The sequence below is a fragment of the Epinephelus lanceolatus genome, chromosome 10 (assembly GCF_041903045.1).
Source record: "Epinephelus lanceolatus isolate andai-2023 chromosome 10, ASM4190304v1, whole genome shotgun sequence".
Lineage (NCBI taxonomy): Eukaryota > Metazoa > Chordata > Actinopteri > Perciformes > Serranidae > Epinephelus > Epinephelus lanceolatus.
In genome coordinates, this window is record NC_135743.1 from 11,995,891 (window position 1) to 12,019,279 (window position 23,389).

At 42.2% G+C, this 23,389-nt stretch overlaps 1 protein-coding gene across 1 annotated transcript; it reads right to left on the bottom strand.

The window, feature by feature from the left end:
- Positions 1-1,143: 1,143 nt before the first annotated feature.
- Positions 1,144-23,041, bottom strand: cdh17 (cadherin 17, LI cadherin (liver-intestine)). The gene is made up of 19 exons (XM_033641680.2): positions 22,938-23,041; positions 20,923-20,979; positions 18,588-18,683; positions 17,736-17,873; positions 17,482-17,617; positions 15,172-15,330; positions 14,698-14,850; positions 13,431-13,636; positions 13,193-13,324; positions 12,942-13,092; positions 11,771-11,980; positions 11,618-11,694; positions 11,349-11,537; positions 9,784-10,028; positions 8,328-8,458; positions 6,502-6,726; positions 6,300-6,410; positions 3,907-4,023; positions 1,144-1,880 (listed from the first exon to the last, which is right to left on the bottom strand). The coding sequence occupies exons 2-19, from the start codon at positions 20,968-20,970 to the stop codon at positions 1,795-1,797; spliced, it is 2,610 nt and encodes an 869-aa protein (XP_033497571.2). The 5' UTR covers positions 20,971-20,979; positions 22,938-23,041; the 3' UTR covers positions 1,144-1,794.
- Between the last annotated feature and the right edge of the window lie 348 nt (positions 23,042-23,389).

Here is a 23,389-nt window from a genome sequence, read left to right on the forward strand (position 1 = left end):
ACACAGAAAGAAACACTAATATCTTCAGATATCACAAGCATTCATAATACCTGGAGACGAGTGGTTTTCATTGGACAGAAAGGAGATGAAAAACTGTAATACATATATATATATATATATATATATATATATATATATATATATAAAAATTACTAAAAGCAGTCAGATAAATGAATAAATCTTAGATGTTGTAAAATACAAGTACCTTGAATTTGTATTTAAGTGTGGTACTTGAGTAAAAGTAGCTAAATATATTCCACCCCTGAGTATTTCTATATTAGGATAAAAGAGTGCCCCGGCACATCTGGATGGGAATCACTGGGGACAAAAACAATCATGTGAGACTGTGTGGTGATGGTGAGGATTGATATCCAGAGGTGAGCAGGTCATCCATCCATCAAACACAGTTTACTCTCCCTTTCTCTCCTGTCCCTCAACCTTTCAATGTCTCCCACCAGCTCCGCGTGTGTGTGCTGTTGTGGAAAGTGTTACCAGGATACAGGCAGGGAGAGAGTACAGACATAAACACTGGAGAGGCTCCATGTTGAGTTTATCATTACGAGGCCGTAGCTCAGTCCACTCCTCTGACACTGTCCTCTGTTTTGTTTTGGAAGCTGAAGCAGGCCGTTCGATGACTCATCTCACACGCACACACTCACAAATATGGCACATGGATAGGAAGGTTGCACGGTCATAGCTGCACATGTGGCACCCATATTCAACTCTCACATGTGTGTAAGAGAGGGTGATTTTCTTTGTGTGTGTGTGTGCCGTGGCCTCTTTGTGCTGCCTCAAAGCCCACAATCATGCCAAATCATCCTCTCAGCACCGCTAACAATCTGCAGCCTGTCCCCCACTGTCTGAGAGATGACTCAGAGCATCGCTCTCTGCAGCAGCACCGTGGCCTTGACTGCTCAGTGACAGACAGGCATGAAGCGGGTTGGATGCAACAGTACTGACTATAACCACAGAGTAAACGTTAGTCAGAAATATGAGCAGGGAGAGCGGAGAGGAAGTTGTTTGTATCGACGCTTATGTCACCGGTCACCTGCTGCACCACGCGTCTGCTCTGACATGTACTGCACACATGTACCGCACATGCATCCACACAGGTATACACACATACAGTGGTGAAACCCAAAATGGATCCCAGTTTCTTTGTTTATTGGGAAACACAGCAGTGACTGGTCATTACAAAACACAGAATTGATAGTTCATTACACACAGTGACATTCTGGGTTTAAGATGTTTCCAGCTTTGACACAACACTCAACAGTTATCTGTCACATTCAACACAAAAGCTCCGGGTCAGAAACTAATTGAATTATGTGAGATGATTAAACTGCTAATGAAACAACCTGAGTCTGGGAGCGAAATTCAAATAAAATACATTAACAAGCTTTATAAATGCATGATTAGCATGGAGCCACCTGACCACCTATTAATCAGCTCTCACTTGTAAATAAACATAACCTCATGTAAATGCGTGTCTGTCTTTGTGAGGATTAATGTGACTTTTAGACCTGGAGGGAGAAGACACTGATGGAAAACCAAGTCCTCATTTCTGCTGTTGCGCTGGTGAAGATTTAGTCATTAATTAATTTTATTTCATTTGTTTATGTGGCAAGGAAAATGCTAGTAAAAGTTTGTAAATGAGCCGTCAGCACAGAATGAGGGGCACAACTTGGTTTGAGGGCTGAGGTTCGAATAAGGTTCAGGTTAGGCCTGTAGATGTGATGGCTAAGGTCCTTACAAGTATAAAAGTACAAATATGCGTGTGTGTGTGTGATGTCTCTACATCATGGCGTTCCTCTCTTCCTCTTCAGTTGCCCTCTTGCCCCCTTTATTGACACGTTTGATCACTACGACGAAGACAAGAACTGCAACAAGACAAAAAAAAAATACAATTTTAAGAGTCAATTACAGCCACAAACAAAATGTAGTCAGCAACATAAAACTATACAATAACATCAGACTGTACAGTGTGATGGATGCTGGTTCACGTGATGAGCAGGCCTGTCACGATAGCTACTTTTGTTTGACGATATATTGTGATAAATGAGACCATTTTATACCACTGATATAATGATAATACAACAGCATATTAATGCAAGTACCATCACAGTCTGCAGTGTCCTGACACCATCAGACTTTTCTGGGAAGACTGGACTGGGTATCTGTAATAGACTATTATGAGTTGCCTACATTAGTTAGTCTGTCTTTGTTTTCACTTGTCAGTTTTTTATCAAGATGACTGTGTTTGTCTGGGTTTTTGGGTTTCTGTTTACTGCGTTCTGTCGGGGTGGACCAGTCACCTCTGTCAGCTTTGCTAAATTTGTACTAAATTCAGGCTCTTATGTCCATTTTGCAAGTGTTGTTGGTGCTTTTTGTGGTTGGCTTTGGATGGTGGCGGCGTGTGGTGAGAGTCACTCATCAGAATGAGGAAATCAACTCACCAGTCTGAACACTCTCCTTCTGCATTGCCTTTGTACATGGGACGCCCACACTACCCACTGAGCTACTGGGCACCCTCAGCTGCTAGCTGCTAGCTAGCCAGGTTGAGGTTTTAAGATGTAAACATGAAAAACATTTAGGAAAAGATGGAGAGGAATGGACTCCAGCTGAACAAGTATTCTACAGGCACTGGATAATAAACTGGACAACCTCCATGCCACAAAAATTTCAAATGGAATATCAGGAACTGTAATATAATTTGATTAGGGATGAATCTGGGATGATTTTTTGCAGATGTCCGATATGTAACAACTTATTTAATCGATAACCGATACTGATATCGATATATCCACATTTTTACACATCTAATTTTAGTGATCATCGAGTCTCTTCTGTAGTGGAATCAGCATCATATTATGCCTGCATACTCTTATCATGATGGCCCACCATCAGATGGAGACATGAAATACAATGCTTTTTAATGTATGCGATATTCATCCATTGTACAAAATAAGAAAAATCATGTTGGCCGATTCTTCCAATATTAGCCAATACCGATGATGTACCGACATTAGTGTGCATCCCTACATTTGATTTACCAAAACTTGACTTCTAAATGCCCATCAACAGAGCAGAGGACTCTGGAGAGAAGGGAGGAGGTGTGTGCTTTACAGTGGATAAGGACTGGTGTTCGGGTGGAAACGTGAGGTGCTGTCCCGTTCCTGCTGTGGATCACTGCTATACACCGTTCAGAGCCAGCTGCAAAGCAGCACTGTATTTGTGAAGAGCAGCGGTTGTCGAGGTCAGGATGTGCAGACAGTTAAATCATCCCATATACAGAAACCGTGGATCACCAGAACCATCCGGAAACATGGGCAATAAAGCAGCAGCCTTCAATGTAAGAAGACGCCAAATAAAAACGAAAAAGACTAAACTAGGGTGCACAAGTTAAAGGAGCTGAGAGAGCCAATGGATTGATAGATTCTCTCCCTCCTGTGTTTCTGTGCTGCCTTTCCCTCATTTGCCCACCTACACACCTGCCCTGCATCAGCCTCATTAGTCCTTCCCTGCTCCAGTTTTTCCCAGCCAATCAGCTCCCTGCCTGCTCATCTGTATAATCACCTTACTCCCCTCAACTGTGCTTCTCCACCCTTTTCCCCACCTGCACTTCATCTCCTCGTCAGACTAGTTTGTATTTTTAATTCTGGTTTTCAGTTGAGTCTTTGTTGGATCCTTGCTGTTGTCATGTGATCTTCAGTTTGGCTTTTGTCCTGTTCATACCTTGAATAAAAGGGATTTATTTGAGTTGCTGTTGCCTGCAGTCTCCTGTGTTTGGGTCGACTTGCTGCACACCACATGACATGTACACCTTTTTAAAGAGCAACTACCAGAATCGTAGGCTCTATGGACTCTTTTATATGAGAGTTTTATATGAGAGTTTGTCAGACTTACCGCAGAATCCCAGGACGCCAGCCAGGATCCCGATGGTGGGTCCCATCCCTAAGCTGAGGTCACGGTTCTCTGGTGTGATGTAGCAGTAGCCCAGCTCTGTGCAGTTACATACTCTCACTGGTACAGAAGGAAGACAGCAACACATGTGTAAATAATCCGTTATCAGGGACATGATGTGCAGTGAAGTGTCAGTTTGCCTTTAAAGGATGCAGCTGAGGTCAATCTGTGTAAACACATCCCATTAAAGTCACAAACCAACAATGTGTTAGTTTATCATCAACAACCAATCACTTTTTGGCTGTTGCTTAGCAGCTGTGGCTCAGGGTGTAGAGCGGTCGTCAACTAATTGGAAGGTCAGTGGTTTGATCTCTGGCCCCTGCAGTCTACAAGTCACAATGTCATTGAGCAGGATGCTGGTCTCATCGTAGCCTTGGCCACCGATACATAAATGTGTGTGTTGCAGAGTGCTGAGAGTGCTCACTATGACTACAAAAGCGCTGTATAAACACAGACCATTTACCATTTATCTCAGCCTTTGAAATACTGTGTAACCTGTGTTTTCTTGCTAAAAATAAAAGCAGTCTCGAAACACTTTCTGATTTCTCATCTCAGTCTGTGGAAACTAAGCCTCAAGCACATTTGTAGTCAGATCTTTAATAATGTTGTCGACTGTGTGTGATTTTTTTCCAAATTTGTTGTTTGCTTTTCATTTATTTATTTAGCTTCTTATTTCCTCATAATGTAAAAATGTTCATAAATAAAGTTTAAAAAACGTCACAAAATATAATTTTATATTTCAAAAAAACCTTTAAAGCAATTTCCTTAAACATATGAGCACTGTAGTTTTTATCAAATCTTGCCCAAACAGGAGAAAATAGTTCATTTGTTGGGGACTATTTTCAGCGGCGGATTAATACACATTTTGTGACATAGGGAGTATATAAAAACAAGGCAGTGAATGACTCAAATAAATTAGAGCCTGTGTTCATGGTAATGAAGGAACATGTTTTGTACTGTAACAGTATGGTGCCTTGATATACTTTTAATTTTTTTATAGACAAGAATGGAGGTAAATGGCACAGAGGAAAAAGTTATATCAGGCTTTGGCTACAAAGACAATAGATGTATGGATTAGTAAATTGCTTTTCGTCCTTTCTTGGTAGAAGACATGTTTTTAAGAATGTACAATTCATCTGCTATAATTAATATTTTGTTGAGCATGGTTTTCTCACGTAAAAAAGTAAAAAAAAAAATTTAAAAAATTACTGCATTCAGCCTTACGTTTGAGCCTCAGTGAGACCCAGATTCAGATGAGGAGTCTGTTGTGCACCAAAATCAAAGACTAGCATACGTATCAGAATAGTAAGTGTAATCAGCATCTTTTATTTGTTTATGTTGCTTGTTAGCTTGTAGGCTAACTGACAGTGGCTAACACAGCCTTAGTGTTTGTAAAACATACATTAATATCTGCTGCGATTAAGTTTTTGGAAAATAAAGAAAGGGAGCTCCGGGGGCAGGTTTACATCTAAGGATTGCACACTCAACCATGTTTGCTGTCAAAACTTTGACAATGCTAGTGCTAACTCTGCTCCCTGTACTGACAAGTCTGCTCTGCACTGGAGATTTCAGGTTTCTTTGCTGGTTTTGTGTCATTGAGTCTATGAGTCTGTTTCCCTGTCGATACATGTTTGCCATATCAGGGGCCGTACACATGACGTGTCTTTAACCGCCTGGAAAATACGAGGTCAGGCAGTGGGTGCTACTTCCGTGCCTTTTCTTTGCCAGCTTTCAAAAGCGCGGTGGCAGGTTGTGTCTGAGGTTGCTAAGCAATCTTAAGAAGCACCGCATCATGGCCTAGTTACCTGAGATACTGAGTGCAGAGCTGATCTTCTTCCAGGTGCTGTTTGTGTGCAGGCCTATTGTCCGTGGGACAGATGTGAAGCCCTGTACTAAAATGATCAACTTCTTCTCCATATTTATCACAGACTGATTTTTACGGATGAAGAGAAATATGTCTGTCGGCTGTGACTGGTTGTCCTCTGTGCGCTCAATATACAATCGTTGCACCCTGAAAAATAGGCGCTCAAAACGCAACAATGGATTTGAGGATGCAAAAAACGTGGCCTGTGTACAACCCCTTAGAAAGCAATTGGCTCTCATATTGGTGATTTATCTAATCGAGCAATACTGCTGTAATATCTGAATCTCAGATTTTAGGGAAGTGCACAGAGATCGCCCCCTTCAGTAGAGGAATATGAAAACACCGCTCTAGTGACAAACTTTGTACAGATACAAGTCAGTATAGTAAAGGTCAGACATTTTAGGAGATATAAACATAAGAAAAATTAACATCTTTGAGTGGAGAGGGACTTGAACTTAAAGAATGAACTCACCCTCAAACGCCTGCGTGACTCCCATGCCTGCATTGTCTTTAATGTTAATGTTGAGAATGACAGTTTTATCTTCACTCGGTATTTTCTTCAGGGTCAGTCTAGCTGATGTACCTGCGTTACATTCCAAAGCAAACAAAAAGAATATTATGGTCTGCACAACATCTCCTGATGATGACCTCAGTATTACAGCACGTCAGCGTACCGTCGATACTCTTCAGGTCCCAGTTGGGAGATTTCTTGCCGTGGGCGAAAGCGAAGGTGAAGGGCTGGGAGAAGGGGGCGCTGTCTGTGTCTTGGGCCTTGATGATGACGGGTTCGGGTTTCTTCACACAGATGAAGGCCTGGGTCTCCATCAGTTTGGGGATGTTGTCGTTGACATCCAGCAGCCACACGGTTACGACACGTTCTGCAGACATTTCTGGGTGCTCTTCAGAGGGAAAGCAGAAAGATTGTGAGAAAGGTTTCCTGATACAATACTACTTTGTTACAGCACTATAAGAAGATATAAATTCACCAAATAAGTGTAAAAAACTGTTTAACCTTAGAAAGAATTACCTATTCTACTTTGAGAAAAACAAATACTATTCAGAAATGTTTGGCATCCTTTTATCATTTACCCTGAAGAGAGAGAATTGAAAAGTTATACTGGGTCAGCTGAGTGAATTTGGAGATGACTGATAAGCTCCTCTGCTCAGAGCAGGATGTAAACCTTGCATAAATGGCTTTCTGTTGACTAATGGTGGGATGATGTTGCACATTGTCGACTACAGGATGCAGGAGAAATATTTTCATGTATTTGTTTTCATTTTTAAATTTTAAGGGTAACTTCTGTATTTTTCAACCCGGACTCTATTTTCCCATGTTGTGTCTAAGTGACGAATAGGATCAACAATTTTTGAGGGGTCCAGTATTGAGTGAGGGGGCTGCAGGCGGCAGCAGCGTAACAAGCTGCAATGTAATCCCTTACATCTACAGGCACTGAACAATGTCAACTTAGGTCCACTTAAAGAGCTTGTTTTTGCCACTGACAGGCTCAGATAGTGATGACATAATGGGGAGGATCCCTACAGAGGTTAACATCTTTGTTAAAGATCCTTTTTGAGCCAAGTTAAGGGTTTATTTTTAACCAAACCAGAGGTGGTGATTGTTTGAACAGTGGAAAGACAAACGAATGAGTTTTATTTTGCTTCTGTCAACTCTCAAAAAAGTCCTGTTCACACTAAAACAGTTTTTGACAGGTGCGTTGGTGTGATTAAAAAAAAAAAAAAAGAAAAAAAAAGAACTTATAGTGGACATAAATTGGCAGTGCTTAATTGCCTGCAGGAACTAAATTGCAGCCTGTTTCACTGCAGCGCTCTCACTCAATAATGGACCAATATCAGATTGTTGTTTTGATTAGGCACTTAGAAACAAAACAACAAAAATAGGGTCAAGGTTAAAAATACTGATGTTGCCCTTCACTATCTAACAGCCTGTGTCCACAATAGCACTTGTTTATCAGTGCTTCTGTTTTTCAATTGATCTCAATGAGAAGCGAGCTGCATGTGGCCGCCTAGAGAAAAGGCCCGCACCCAGCACCTTTTTCAGAGCGCTCCTTTTTGTGTGGCCACACCGAGTTGAAAATCTCTGAACTTTTCAGAAAGGCACAGGTGACGTCACTGCCGCCTCTTTAACTAGGCTACTGTCTACTGTCACAGCAAAGACAGATCAGCCGGCAGATGTTACTGGTGAATGTTGTGCTTTTATCACTGTTTGCTTTGTGAGCCTGAAGCTGGCTGTGTCGTCAACCCTCTGTTAATATAGCATTGTTAGCAACCGGACTAATGTTAATGTCAAGATATCGTTGTCATTGTTGTCACATAAACGAAAAACAAAACTAAATCCTTTAATTCTATTAATTGCTGTTATTATTCATACTTTTAAGATATAAAAAGTATTGTAACTTTATTTAAAAACTGTGTCACTTCATAGCAACTGATCAACACAACAAACACTCTAATAAGCTGTGATATGAGTCTGTTATCTCACCCTTCTCAAATGCAGTTACAGTGACTTTGAAAGTCTCCACGGTTTCTCTGTCCAGCTTGTCTTTGGTCTTGATCTCTCCTGTGGCCTCATTGATCTCCAGCCAGCCCCGGGTGTCACCTTCCAACTTAAATCTGCACACAAACACACAACAGCAATCACACACACACAGACACACACACATAGCGAGTAGATACTGAAATAATACGTGACACATCAAGCTCTGAACGCAGGCCTAGGGGAATAATGGTAGTCAAAACAAATCAATAGTCCTGTTCGGGTACTTGTGATAGTCCTAACATCATCCTGACATTAAAAACAAAGCCAGTGCACATCTAGTGGGACAATTCCTGAGCTATGAAAGCTATGCATATGTGTTTGTACAGTCTTCTATCAGAACATCTTGTTAAAGCTCGTAAACTGAACAAGAACGTGGACGTAGCGTCAGTTTTGTGTCCCTCTGGTTTCTAAGGTGATGGTTGGAAGTCTGCATTTGGGTATGCAGCTCGGAGGTGTTTTGACACATACAACACCCCCAAAAATTTATAATTTAAGAAATTTAAGATTTAAGAAGTGTAATAGTTTTGTATATCAAAACTAAAGTTGCTTTAGTTCTGTAGAAGACTTTGGGGGCTTTAGAGGAACTGGTTGGTGCTGCTCTATGTTTCTACTGTTGTCAACAAATCCCATTAAAAAACCAAAAGCAACACATTAATCCATCTGTTGCCATGTTAGAAACAGTCCAGTGAAAACTCAGCACTGCCCACCGGCCAGAGGAAACTTCCTCATTTTACAGCAAAAAGCAGTTTTGTAGGTTACAGTGTTGATAATAACAGTAATTATAATAACTGAAGGGGACAGTTCTGATTTTTTGAAGCAGGTTTGTATGAGGCATTTATCCATAGTAGGTGTATTACACAACAGTAGAGAGCAAATAGCATGCCCCCAGTGTGGAGGAGCAGGCTGGAGTCCGGGAGCTGCTGGTCTACCACCACCTCGATCGGTTAGTTAGTCTGTGTTTTTGTGTGATTTTCGGATCCAAACTAACGTGGTGTCCAAAGCAGTACATTGCTTGATCACAAAGAGGCACATTAGGCGGGCCAGGGGGTTTAAATGTCGTAATGTCATCCTGCAGAAAGGTACGTCAGGTCATGTGAGAAACATTGTAGAAGGGCTAGGGAAAATAGCATTTTAAGCATACATACTTGACCAAAATAAGATTTTTTTGATTCAAATACACTACTATGAAGCTACAGAATGATATTCCGGTAAAAAAAAATAAAATAAATAAATAATAATAAAAATGAACTCGCCCTTTAAATGAGATACATCATGCTTGGGCTACACAGACAATACTGTATTATGTTTAGAATGATCAACTGATTGTTGGTTTTGGTCTCCTGGGATTTGATGGTTGCTGCTTGGTCTTGCCTGTGTCGTCTTATTTCCGTGTGCTTACCTGATCTCTTTGCCTTCTGGATCCTTCGCCTCCACAGTGAGCAGCACTGATCCCTTGGTGGTGTTTTCAGGCACAGTCACATCATGGATGTCCAGACTGAATTCCGGAACCTCGTCCACGTCAGTGAGAGACAAGGAGACGAAGGCTGTGGATTCGCTGCCGTACTCCAGACCCTTCATCAGTGGCTCCGGGTTACGAGCATCAATCTGGAGCTTGAAGGTGGGAGAGGACTCAAAGTCCAGAGGCTGTTAGGAGACAAACAGGCTGGTTAGAGAAAGCAGGAATAAAAGGAGACAAAGAATATTTGACACAGTTGTGACTCTGTTCTCCGCTTGCCCAGTGTAATGTACATTTATAATCAAGGGCACATTCTCCTTTGATTTCATGACACAAGTTGGAAGAAGTCAGATCCAGCAGTTAAATCAGCTTACACTCTTGTGAATAGCAGCTATCAGGATGAATTACATAAATGATAAACGTTTGATTTTCAATGGTTGTGTCATTGACAACTTTTTTGATAATCAGTTGTTTAAAGGCCCTGACACATCAAGCCGATAGTCGGCCGTTAGTCAATGCTGGGCCGTCGCTGAGCATCTTGTTGCCCTAGTTTTCGTTGTGTATCCCACACTGTTGCCACTAGTCGGCCATTGTCTGCTTTTCTTCAACATGTTGAGATGGCGTTGTACGTGGTGGAGCCCGCTGGTGAATGAAATCACTCTGGAATGGATGTGAGGAAAGTAAACAAACAGCTAAAGTTAAGAGTCAAATTGTTATATTTGGTTAAAAAAATGCCATTGAGCTCATAATTGTTTGAATAATTGCTTGCATGGTAAATATACCTTGATCTTTCAACATTGGGTTGTGTTGTTAGTGTGCTAACTGGCTAACTAGCATCTTGAATCTGTCCTATTGGTTTCCCTTGTTTAATTATGAATACAGACTTTTGCCGCCTGCTGGTATGGAGAGTTACCTCCTCTCATGCAAGTGTACGTGCAACTTGTTGGCCAAGGCACAGGTAATATGAGGCAAGGCAACAGTCAGCCCCTCACCTCTGATTCTTTGATGCCTATTTTGTGTGTCTGAGGTTTAAAGGTGCAGTATGTCAAATTTTGTTCTATTTAGCAGTGAGGTTGCAGCTTACAACCAACTGAACCCCCTCTATATGGTGAACCTACGGTGGTCTCCAGGGTAAAGTAAAAATGCAAATGGCCCTATCTAGAGCCAGTGTGACTCTGTAAAAGAGGACCGGAGGTCTCATTACAGAATATTATTAGACATTGACATCTTTACAGATGACACCATAGACCTGAAGAGAAATACACATTATTTTCTGATTTATAAACTAAACCATACATTTATTATTAAAAGACATCAATAAAATAATAAACAAAGAAAAATAATAATTACACATCACAGAAATATAAACCTTACACCATGGGAGGTTAAGAGTTAACTTTTTAAGGTATGAGGGACCTCGAGTGTCTCAGCGAACAGTTAAAGATCAGTGAGTTGTATTAAATCATCTGTGTGTGTTTGTGTGGGAGTGCAGCGGGGAGATACTGTACCTTAGCTACGACCAGATAGCCGACGCCTTTGCCGTCCGTTTCCACAGCAAAAACTTCATCATCATCGCCAGCAGTGATGTGGAACTCGATAAGGGAGCTGCCGCTGTCTGGGTCATCAGCGTCTGTTGCTCTTATGGTGAGCACTGTGTGTCCCACAGCAGTGTCCTCTGCCAGAGTGTGACTGCCGTACTGCACACGACACAGGAACATGAAGAAAATCAGCCAAACATCACGAGAAAGAAGAGACAGGAAGTGGTTCACATACTCACATCATTCTTCTCAAACAGCGGCATCTCGTTGTTGACATCGATCACCTTGACGACAACCTTGCATTCTGTGCTGAAAACTGTGAGACAGGGGAGTTAAAACTGACCCACCTCTAGTTACAGGTGTATTACATCGTACAGTTTCGTATGTGTTACCTGGGTCGTTGACTCTGACGTTGAGGTTATACACCTGGTGGTCTTTCCGCTGCAGCGAGCGCAGTGCCTGGATTCTTCCCGAATCACCGTCGATGGCGAAGGCAGTGGGTTCGGTGGGTGGATTCTGGGACAGGATGGTGAAAGTCAGCTGAGAGTTCAGTGTCCCTTCTTGATCGTCATCATGGGCCAACAGCTGTCCAATCAGGCTGCCTGGAACCACAAGAAACACAACTTGAGAATAAAAATTGATCTTAAATTTAAGGGCCTCCAAAGTCTTTTAGGCTTGTTACAGCAGAGTAAATCCTACTGTCAATACAAGTCTTTTATCCATCCATCCATCCATCCATTTTCAGACGCTTATCTCAGGTCAGGTCTCAGGGACAGCAGGCTGAGCAAAGCACCCCAGACGTCCCTCTCCCTAGCAATGCTTTCAGCTCCTCCTGGGGGACCCCAAGGTGTTCCCAGGCCAGATGAGATATGTAATCCCTCTAGCGTGTTCTGGGTCTGCACCGGGGCCTCCTACCAGTGGGACGTGCCCGAAACACCTCCAACTGGAGGCTTGTCAAATCTTTCACCCACCTCCAAAATCAGTTTACATTACCCCCCAAATGATCTGTTCCACAACCTAAGAATAAGGCACTACACTAAAAGTCAGAAAGAGATTAAAAAAGACCCAACACCTATCTAGCAGCCTTTTATCATGGCAATAGAAAAACACTTGCCAAATAGATGTCATATCTTCTACATCTGGAGATTGTTAACAGCTGACATGGCTGAAAATCCCCTCCATGTGAAAGAGAAATTGCAGTTAGAATTAAATTTAACAACTTAATGGTTCATCTACAGTCTCTCGTCACAGCTCAGGAAAGCACATTGCGTTATCGGTGGAACTTGGCTCTGATGGTGATCGATGAATGCCCAGCCTCCACCAGTAACACAGGGATGTACAACCCTGACTTTAGAGTGTTCTCAAGTGTAAATCTCAGAAATGTGATAAATATGGATCCAAAAAATAAACAGGATGCAAACCAACAGAAGAAGCAACAGTGAGTGATCAAATACAAAGCAAGAGAAGCAAAGTTTAGGAAATTCTTTGGCTGAATCCCAGCTTTGAAGCATGTGTAACACTCTACGCCATTAATGGCTTATGCGCTAACCACACACATCTTACCTACAGGTTCGTCCTCCTGCACCTCAAACACACTTTCCTCTTTTGCACACACTGGAGTGTTGTCATTAACATCCTCCACCAAGACTTGAATCTCCATGGGTGGATCCACCTGTTTGTCGTCGTTATCCACTGCGAACACCACCAGGATGTACTGAAACAGAGCCAACACAAGATCAAGAGTCAACCCTGAAAGCAGGTTTTGATTTCTACATGAGAAAACAGAGATTTATAAAGCAAACTGTGTTGTGTACCATGTCTTTGTCCTCTCTGTCCAGCTCCTCTGTCAGAAGTATTCTTCCATCTTCTGTGATCTGGAAGGGGAATTTCAGCTCTCGCTCTTTCTGCACTAACTTGTAGATGGCGCTGGGATCATTAGACTGGACCTGGATAGAAAGGGCCAGAGAGGGATGGTTAGTCACTGCATATAGAGAGTGTACTTTAACGTGTATGCATTTGTGAGATCTGTGGGGAGTTGGCATTCCACCACACCTTTGCGATATCCATAGGGTAAGTTTCCTTTAAATGCTCTCTGATAGTAATAGGTCCAGGATTGACCCACAGGTTTTGCTGCACGACAATTCGCACTCTGGCGTTTCCACTCAGCGCTGTGTCCAACGCTCCGCCCAGATCCTGCACACGCACAGACAGGGTGTAGTCTGGGTCCTCCAGGGGGTCCACATTCCTCCTCCTCAATTCTGACAAAACAAAGGATGACAAAGGCTGCAATTAGAGCCATTGTTTTTATCGTTTCCCAGTGTAAACCTTGTGTTTCATATATTTTTATATTTAGAAATGTGACCAGAGGAAAGTCCAGGTATGTACGAGGAGAAAAAGAGATTAATAAAGTCAAGGTAAAGGTAAAGTTCCACTGATTGTCACACACCTGAATGTGTGAAATTTGTTCTCCGCATTTGACCCACCCCCTGAGGGAGCGGTGAGGGTGCCGCGTTCGGGAATCATGTGGTGATCTAACCCCCCAATTCCAACCCCTGATGCTGAGTGCCAAGCAGGGAGGCAATGGGTCCCATTTTTATAGTCTTTGGTATGACCCGGCAGGGGATCGAACCCACGACCTCCCAGTCTCAGGGCGGACACTCTACCACAAGGCCACTGAGCTGGTCCTTATAAAATAAATAAATAGATAAATGAAAAAACAGAAATAATATTGATAAGTCAATTAAGTTTCTTCACAAATAAATAAATAAATAGTAATAATATTAATAAATCAGCTCAGTATTATCACAAATAAGGAGGACCTCGCACGCTACCCTGGAGTCCACCCTTTTTATTTTTATCTTCCTTTTTGTCTCCTTGTATTTAGCCGTCTTATCTTTCTTCTCACAGGTGTCATTACATGGGCAACAAAAAGTAAAAGTCTGGTGGTTGAATGTCACAAAAACATTTCAGCAGATCTCTAATTTTGGACAGCTGAGTCACATGGATACAATCTTGGTGATTGGTGGTGGCTTAACCACTCTCCCCGGCTGAACTCATCAACTCCGCACCCAATAAATCACAGCACCAGCACTAATCGCTGTCTTCATTGCAGTCTGTGTTTATCTACATTGACACCATCCATCACTCTCAAACGCTCTAGCTTTTACACACCACAAATCCCTTGGCTGGGATCACTCATGACTTTTAAGATTTGAGAAACACATATGTGTCAAACTAAACAAAAGTTTGTGTACACAGTTTTGTGCTGCAGGATTAGTTCTCAGCTCTTCTTGTTTTTTTTTTTATTCTGGATACAAACCTGCTCTCTCCACACAGGTGAAGAAGGGGTTGTCTTCATAGGGGACATTCTGCACTGGACAGTAGTCGTTGAACTTTGTCTTCAGAGCGTCAATACTCTGATCTTCTCCCCTGCCATAATGGATGCCTTCTCTTGCCTTAAGCATCTTTTCCCCTGTTAAAAAACACACAAACACATCAAATACTGTTCAGTACAGTCAGCTGAGAGATAAAAACAGGCATCTTCAAACACAGACCCATTCACATGCTCACACACACTCAAAGTAATCAGCGATCAACATCACGCGACACATTTAGGCAATCTGCCTCCAATCAGCGTTAATCTTGAGCACACAAGATGAGCTGTTTAATCTGGATTTACAGTGGCACTATACTGCCAGATTACAGGCAGGAATGGACAGATTACTGACTTTCCCATGGAACGTGTTCCTAGTTCTGAACGCTGATGTCTGGGTTCATGTCTGTGCGTTATTACCTGCTTCTGTGGTGGAGATCTCTCCTGTGTTTGGGTCGATCTGGAACAGGAGGATGTTTTGTTTGTTGGGGATCTGGCTGACCAGACTGTAGCTCAGTTGAGCGTTGGGAGTCTGCGGGTCGTCCCGATCCAGTGCAAACACGCGGGTAAATGGGACACCTTGAAGAACGAAAAACTGATGTTAAAGTCTTAGCACAGTAAGATGCCAGCTCGAGTGTTTCGACACAGAGAACTATAGAGACTGGATGTCAGTGAACATATAGAAAAACTGTTTAACCCATATGCATGCCAGGAAAACTACCATAATGGTACTTTAAATGCTAAAACCTATGAACACCAAACATATTCAAAAGCATAGCAGTTTGTTGGTTTTATAGAAGAGGTTTTCCACATTTAAGACAGCTACTGTTTTCCTTTCATTTTAGTACAGATTGAAAATCACTCCACAGAGACTGCAGACTTGCTTGAGCTTCCCATCTCATTCCACATTAAGCAGCTTTAATCTCTTTGTTAAAGTAGTGTTGTCATGGCTAAGTAATACGGCTGTAATGAGGGACATTTTTTCTTGTTGATCATCCTAGAAAGCACCTACATCCAATACATAAGAGTCCACTGCCAAATAGCAACTGCATATGTCCTTGTTTTCTCCTTTAATGTCCTTAAATCAGAGGTAGGCAGTTTTATTTTTGGCATCACTGGGCAAAATTCCACAATAAATTTTAAACATGTTGTAATTCAAGAGGACTGAGGCAAAACTGGACTTCTGTACCTTCTCTTGGGTCTGCTTTTAGGCTTTAGAAAATCTACCCTGTGATAGGAGACTTATGATAATCACAGGCCAAGGGCGTTCATATTGGCTGTTCTACAAATGCAGATGTGTGAGCATGTCCCTTAGGTGAAAGCATGATTTAATGTTGGAGAATCCTGCAGAAAAAGTTGTTATTCCAGCATTGGCAACAACTGCCTGCACTGCAAGAGTCTGACAATAAATGAATAAAACATGCCAACATCAACGAAGCATTTCAGTGATGGAGAGAAAATGTTGCCAATAGATTAGCCTTCTACTAGCCAAGGCCAAAAGCTCACAGCTGCAGGTCCATGTTTATGTAGCTAACATAAGCTAGAGCCTTGAATCACAGTGTCCTTTGCCTCACTCCCCACCTACAGCCCCCCTCGCTGGGAGGAGAGCAGGCAGCAGCTCTGGGGACAGACCCCCACTTAGCAACCACAGCAACCCAAATCCAGCCACTGCAAACTCTAGCTCAAGGAGACCGGAAAGACCAGAGTCCCTGCTGGATGAGCAAACTTTCTGTGGCTGCCGCTACACAGGTTAGACCAGGCGCTGCAGTCGGCCACCAGCCCACTGTGACACCCGGTGCTGGAGGGCTTGAACTGGGCGAATTTGAGCCGCAACAGCCAACTACTGCAAGGTCTAGACAGGCAGGGAGTGAAGCGGAGAGACGGTGGGGTGGTGAACAAGCTAATTCTTTTATTTCTCATGTGTGATCTCATAAACAGAAAGAGAGGAGCAAGAAGGGGCTGAGTGAGCTGCATGTAACTGTCGATGAAATAGGATTAAATAAATCAGTGGCTAGGAAACAGGTTTACTGTATGAAGCATGTGCATGTGCCTATGGTGGTCTGGTGGGAGGGCTTTAGGACAGAGAGGGGGCAGCTATAGGAGGGTGTATTTCCTAATTATGCCGGTTTTTTGCCTTTGCCAGATTTCTGCCAACTTTAAGGTTGGAAAAACAATCTTATTCCATGTTATGTGGCAGTATTTATAATGTGTAAATGCTTGTTCTAACTTTACATTGAAACCCTACACTGTTGGCTGTTGGCACTGTTTTCTAACATCTCCACTTGAAATTGAAATAACAAAAACTGAGGGTCTGAGCAAAGTTCGGATGCACAGATTGAGTCTGTAATGAACTGAGGGTATAGTTTTGAAATGCAATGCTTTTTGGGATGCAGACACGCGTGCATGTGGGTGAAGCAATACACAGTCCTGAAAGTGGTTTCACACATTTCCTCTGATCCACAGGTGAAATGGTGCATTACCCTGGCAAAGGTGGGGTGGAAAAACCTGATTAAACCTGGACATTTAATCACATTCAAAGTACAAAAGGTCCCATTACGGTCACCTGTGATGGATTACATATACTGAATATTTACAGCTTCATGTGTGAACGACCTGTAAAGCAATACCAAGTGTTCCTAGGCCACTGTGTGCATTTACATCTAAGCCACTGCAGGTTTTGACTTTTTTTGTATTAGTAATGTTTCTTCTCCTCTTATTTATGAAACACACCTGCTGGATTGTTTTCTCTGACCAGTGCTGTGTAGTCACTCTGGTTGAAGTACGGAGCGTTGTTGTTGACGTCCAACACATTTATTGTCACATAAACTGGACCATCCACAACTTCATCATCTGCCAGTGCCTCCACCTGGATAAAGCCGCGCACACACACAAACACAAGTATGTTTAAATACATGTTTTATAGCTACTACAATGCAGAGGTATAACTTTCTGTGTGCTTATGAGAGGAGGAAGGACCCTGTTACCGCGAGTATGTAATGGTCCTCTCGTGACCAGTCCAGAGGCTTCTCCAGGAACAGCCACCCATCCTTGGAAATCCTAATGTCGTCCTTACCTTCTCCATTCAGCCTGAAATTATTAACACCTGCATGGGTCACCTGAAACTGTAGAGGGGAAACAACAGATTTGTTGACAGCCGTTTGACACTTTATATTATCATACACAAGAGGAAACAAAAGAAAAAATAGAAAAATTGCTGTACAAAAGGAATAAAATGCTAAAAATGCATACATAAGAGGCAACATAACTGTCAGGTACACAGCTCACACATTCAGAGACACGACACACACAGGGACACGTCAGGGAAAACCACATCAGGGGGACTCAAACGCTAATGAATAAAAGTAGGTTTTGAGTCTGGACTTAAATGAGTCAGTGGAGGAGGCAGATCTGATTGGGAGGGGAATGCTGTTCCACTGTTTGGGGGCAGACAAAACAAAGGCACAATCACCCCTGAGCTTAAGTCTGGAGCATGGGACAGCCAGGAGCCCCAGGTCAGCTGACCTGAGGGACCTGGGCATAGAGTAGGGGGTTAGAAGGTCTGCGAGATAGGATATGAGCTTGCTGGTTAGCATGCTCATTTCAGTAGATATCTCTGCAACCATAGACTGTATAAGTCATGGACGTAGCTACTATTGGTTTGACCATGGTTGGACAAGAGGTTGGAGCTGTGGAGGAGCGAGTGGTGCATCTGACTCAGATTGTAGAGACGCCTCAGACAGCCTGTCACTCAAGCAGCCCACCCTTAAATATGCATAACTTTAAGTATCAAGTCCAAGAAACTCAAAACAATAATTGTACTGCCATGTGTGTACTACCTGATACATGGGATATGGCACCGGCGTCCCCTCTGGCACATCCAGCTCCGTGTTCTGAAACGGGCCCTTCTTCTCCTCCAGATCCTTCCCACCAGCCTATCAGAGCGCAGAAACAGAGGTCAAAGGTCACTGAGTGTAGTACAGGAGGAAGTAAAACTGAACCTCTCCCACTCTACGCCCACATTTGCCCTTTCCGCTTTACTCCGTACTGTAACTGAATGTAGTCGGGCATTAAGGACAGGCCAGTTATTTATTGAACCAAAATTACATGTCAAGTGGGAAAACTCTTCCACTGCAGGACAGGAGAGCAAAGTCTACAGAGAAAGGACTGACACTCAGTTTAGTAACAAGTCACACTTATTTTCTAGTGTTTTAAATGAGTTACCAAGGGTTCTCTTGTACACATTTATTAACACTTGTCATCAATGTTTCTTTTGCACAGGATGCTTTAATGACATAAAAAATTATCAGCCACATGCATGAGTCTCTGTAGTCATCTTGAGTCTCTCTGTAGTCATTGTGAGTCTCTGTAGTCATCTTGAGTGTCTCTGTAGTCATTGTGAGTCTCTGTAGTCATCTCGAGTCTCTCTGTAGTCATTGTGAGTCTCTGTAGTCATCTTGAGTCTCTTTGTAGTCATTGTGAGTCTCTGTAGTCATCTTGAGTCTGTCTGTAGTCATTGTGAGTCTCTGTAGTCATCTTGAGTCTCTGTAGCCATCTTGAGTCTCTCTGTAGTCATCTCGAGTCTCTGTAGTCATCTTGAGTCTCTGTAGCCATCTTGAGTCTCTGTAGTCATCTTGGGTCTCTCTGTAGTCATTGTGAGTCTCTGTAGTCATCTTGAGTCTCTTTGTAATATTTTTAAGTCTCTTTGTAGCCATCTTGAGTCTCTGTAGCCATCTTGAGTCTCTCTGTAGTCATCTCGAGTCTCTGTAGTCATCTTGAGTCTCTCTGTAGTCATCTCGAGTCTCTGTAGTCATCTTGAGTCTCTCTGTAGTCATCTTGAGTCTTTTTGTAATATTTTTAAGTCTCTTTATAGCCATCTTGAGTCTCTGTAGCCATCTTGAGTCTCTCTGTAGTCATCTTGAGTATCTTTGTAATATTTTTAAGTCTCTTTGTAGCCATCTTGAGTCTCTGTAGCCATCTTGAGTCTCTGTAGTCATCTTGAGTCTCTCTCTGTAGTCATCTTGAGTCTCTTTGTAGTCATCTCGAGTCTCTCTGTAGTCATCTTGAGTCTTTGTAGTCATCTTGAGTATCTTTGTAATATTTTTAAGTCTCTTTGTAGTCATCTCGAGTCTCTGTAGTCATCTTGAGTCTCTCTGTGGTCATCTTGAGTCTCTGTGTAGTCATCTCGAGTCTCTCTGTAGTCATCTTGAGTCTCTTTGTAGTCATCTCGAGTCTCTCTGTAGTCATCTTGAGTCTTTGTAGTCATCTTGAGTATCTTTGTAATATTTTTAAGTCTCTTTGTAGCCATCTTGAGTCTCTCTGTAGTCATCTTGAGTCTCTGTAGTCATCTTGAGTCACTGTAGCCACCTTGAGTCTCTCTGTAGTCATTTTGTGTCTCTTTGTAATAATTTTGTGTCTCTTTGTAATCTTTTTGAGTCTCTTTGTAGTCATCTTGAGTCTCTGTAGTCATCTTGAGTCTCTTTGTAATATGTTGAGTATCTTTGTAATCTTTTTAAGTCTCTTTGTAGTCATCTTGAGTCTCTGTAGTCATCTGGAGTATCTTTGTAATATTTTTAAGTCTCTTTAAAGCCATCTTGAGTCTCTCTGTAGTCATTTTGAGTCTCTTTGTAATAATTTGTTTCTCTTTGTATTCATCTTGACTCTCTTTGTAGTCATTTGTTTATCTTTGTAGTCGTCTTAAGTCTCTTTGTAGCTATTTTGTGTCTCTTTGTAGTCACCATGAATTTCTTTGTAGTCATTTTGAGTCGCTTTGTAGTTATCTTGAGTCTCTTTATGGTCAGCTTGAGTCACTTTGTAGTCATTTGCATATCTTTCTAGTCATCTTTAGTCCCTTTGTGGTCATTTTGAGTCTCTTTGTTGTCACCTTGCGTCTCTCTATAGTCATCTTGAGTCACTTTGTGGTTGTTTGTAACATTTTGTAGGTGAAGGCGAGGGGGCCCCTGGGCCTGCACCTGGTAGGCCCATTCAGTATTCCATCCATGCACACAAGCACTTCCTACGCATCAATACTGTCCCATAAACTATTCATTAAATCTAAGCATTAATCCACACTGACTGTTTCACACACATTTTTAACGGGGTAATGTATTTGTGCATTTACTATGAATATGTATTGAAGGACAGGAGCAGCAGTTGGCAGTATTATGTACTCACAATGCTGAGCAGGAGCGGGAGCAACAACAGATGCATCATGGGTGTCATGATCACAGTCTGGGAAGGAAGGGGAGAAGAGGAGTAGGAGATATGGGAGATAGGATTATATACAGTGGTGAGGGAAAAAGCAGGAGGTTGAGGAGGCAGAGAGGTGACATGAGGAGGAGGATTTAAGTAACATGGTTAAAATTTACAGAGCATAATATTCACTGTGATCTGCTGTTAAATTCACATCTCACACTTGTAGGAATAATGGAAACTGATGTTGTCCAGAAACAATTAACCGCAGTGTGCCTCACTCTGTTCAGCACACCGAGTTATTGATTCATAAAGACAAAGTAAATCTGTCCTTGGATATCCACACATGTACATGCTATCTCTACGTGTGTGGCACCACCTACACAACCATGTGAATTACCCACCTCGGCACATGGGAGAAACTGAAAGTCAGAGCTTACACGCAACGCACGACTCGAGCAATTTTCACAGTGGGTGTCAATATGACGCAGGTGGCCAAAGGTCATTATGGAGCGTTTAACCTTAGCAACTTTACAGTAGCCTCAGAGTGACATAACAGCCTTCACTGTGTGTTTGTGTGTGCGGGTGTGGCTTTTTTGTTTAAAAAGAATTGACACGTTTTACTGTCTCTCTGCGTGGTTGGATTATAAGACAAAGTCCCCACCACCTCTCCTACGCTGGGGCAAGACACAGACACTGTGTTTTTGCCTCTATTTTGTTGTTGTTTTTCATCTTTTTGCAGTCATAATGCAAAATGATGCAATTTCTTTCTGCATTTGCGTGGTTTTGTGTCTCTTTGAGGTCATCTTCTGTCATTCTTTGGTCGTTTTGTGTCTCTTTGCAGTTGTTTTGTATCTTTTTTGCAGTTGTTTTGTATCTTTTTTGCAGTTCCTTTGCATCTCGTTGTGGTCATTTATGTCTATTCCTGGTCAGTACATTATACAATAATTTGAGTAACATTTTGGGGATGACAGCCAAGGGGGGCCCTGACACTTTGGGCCACAGGGCCTGTGCAGTAATCCATCCATGTCTCTCTGACATCCAAAAGTTACATATGAAGTTTAAATGATAATTCCATGTCATACAGTGTGTCTCAAAGAAGCTGTGAACCCAGATGGAGTTAACTTACTCTAACACCAGTTTGAGTTATGACAGAAAAAAAGTATTCATCATTATCAAACAAGACTAACATAACATGCATAATTGTGCTTAGCAAATATATCTAGGATGTATTGATAAATGACCACGTTCGAGATCTGTTGACTTGTAAAGTGCAGGCGAGAGAGAAGGCTGCCGCAAGAAAGTGAAGGTGACATTGAGTCATGGCCAATGACCTTTTTGTAGCACAGCACACTTTTAATGTCACCGCCCCAGTCACACTCATAATGAACAGGACTTTAACTCTTCTTTGATTTAATTATTATTTAATTACTTTAATTTGTATGTCTGTCTACATGTTGACCACTACTTCTGCTGACTACCATATTTTACTTTTTAGAAAAGCCCACTTTGATTTCTCTGACTTTCAGTGAGGAAAATATTCTGTTAATTGAAATTTTCACTGTATGTGCTCAACAAAACTTTGATGGACGAAGTGACAAAGCTGTAATGACTTGTCTGTTGCAGGCCCTAACTTTCTTCCTTTAGCGCAATGACTGTATGACCTCTGTCAGTCTACATTTCAGCTGCTATGACACCAAATCTAGTGTCCCACACATACACTAATATCCCCCCAAAGCTCGGCTCTGGCAACAACCCAGGAAGCCACAAAGAAGCAGAGGTCAATTGTCAGATATGCCAACACCAGATGCAAAGGCCCTGTCAAAGTCAAGTGAAGATCACAGCACTTCTATAACAAACTAAAAGCATCCAACACATCAAACTCAGCCTGTTAAAAAGCAGAAGCAGTCCAGTTGAGTGTCCTACTCACACCCCAAAATCTACTCCAAATACTCAACATGTCCAAAGCTGGGAGACAGAAGAGCGAGGAGACTTACCTTGGCGGAGAGATCGAGCGAGTCACTCCTCAGACCTCAGAGTGATCTGAGCAGCCCCATCCTGTCTGGTCAAACGTTAACCAGGTGTTAACCAGCAATGTTTTATTGGATCTAATGATTGTCTAATCACCCTGCCCTCATGTTGAGTTAGCCAATGGGGGCGTAGCTGAGGAGCAAGAAGGAGACAGGAAGAATGGAACAATGATACATACAATACTGTGAAAGACAAATCCATTAGCACTTAGTATTAGCCACTGATTTGATATAATGGTTATAGATTATAGAGGGTTACAGAGTCCTGTTGGTGGGTTTAAGTTGCCTAACGTTACTCACAATAGTAGTTTTTAGTCTGCAGGTGTGTTGTTTTGTGAACAAAAAGAGAAAAACTGAAGCAAAAGTAATAAATAATGGGGGAAAATTTCTTTAGGAATCTGCTGTTCAGCGTTAGAGTT

Coding starts and splice junctions, on each gene's coding strand:
- cdh17 (XM_033641680.2), bottom strand. CDS start 20,970: ATGACACCCATGATGCATCTGTTGTTGCTCCCGCTCCTGCTCAGCATT. Junction 13,637..14,697: donor CACCTGTGTGGAGAGAGCAG/GTTTGTATCCAG, acceptor TTGTTTTGTCAG/AATTGAGGAGGAGGAATGTG. Junction 10,029..11,348: donor GCTATCTGGTCGTAGCTAAG/GTACAGTATCTC, acceptor GTCTCCTAACAG/CCTCTGGACTTTGAGTCCTC.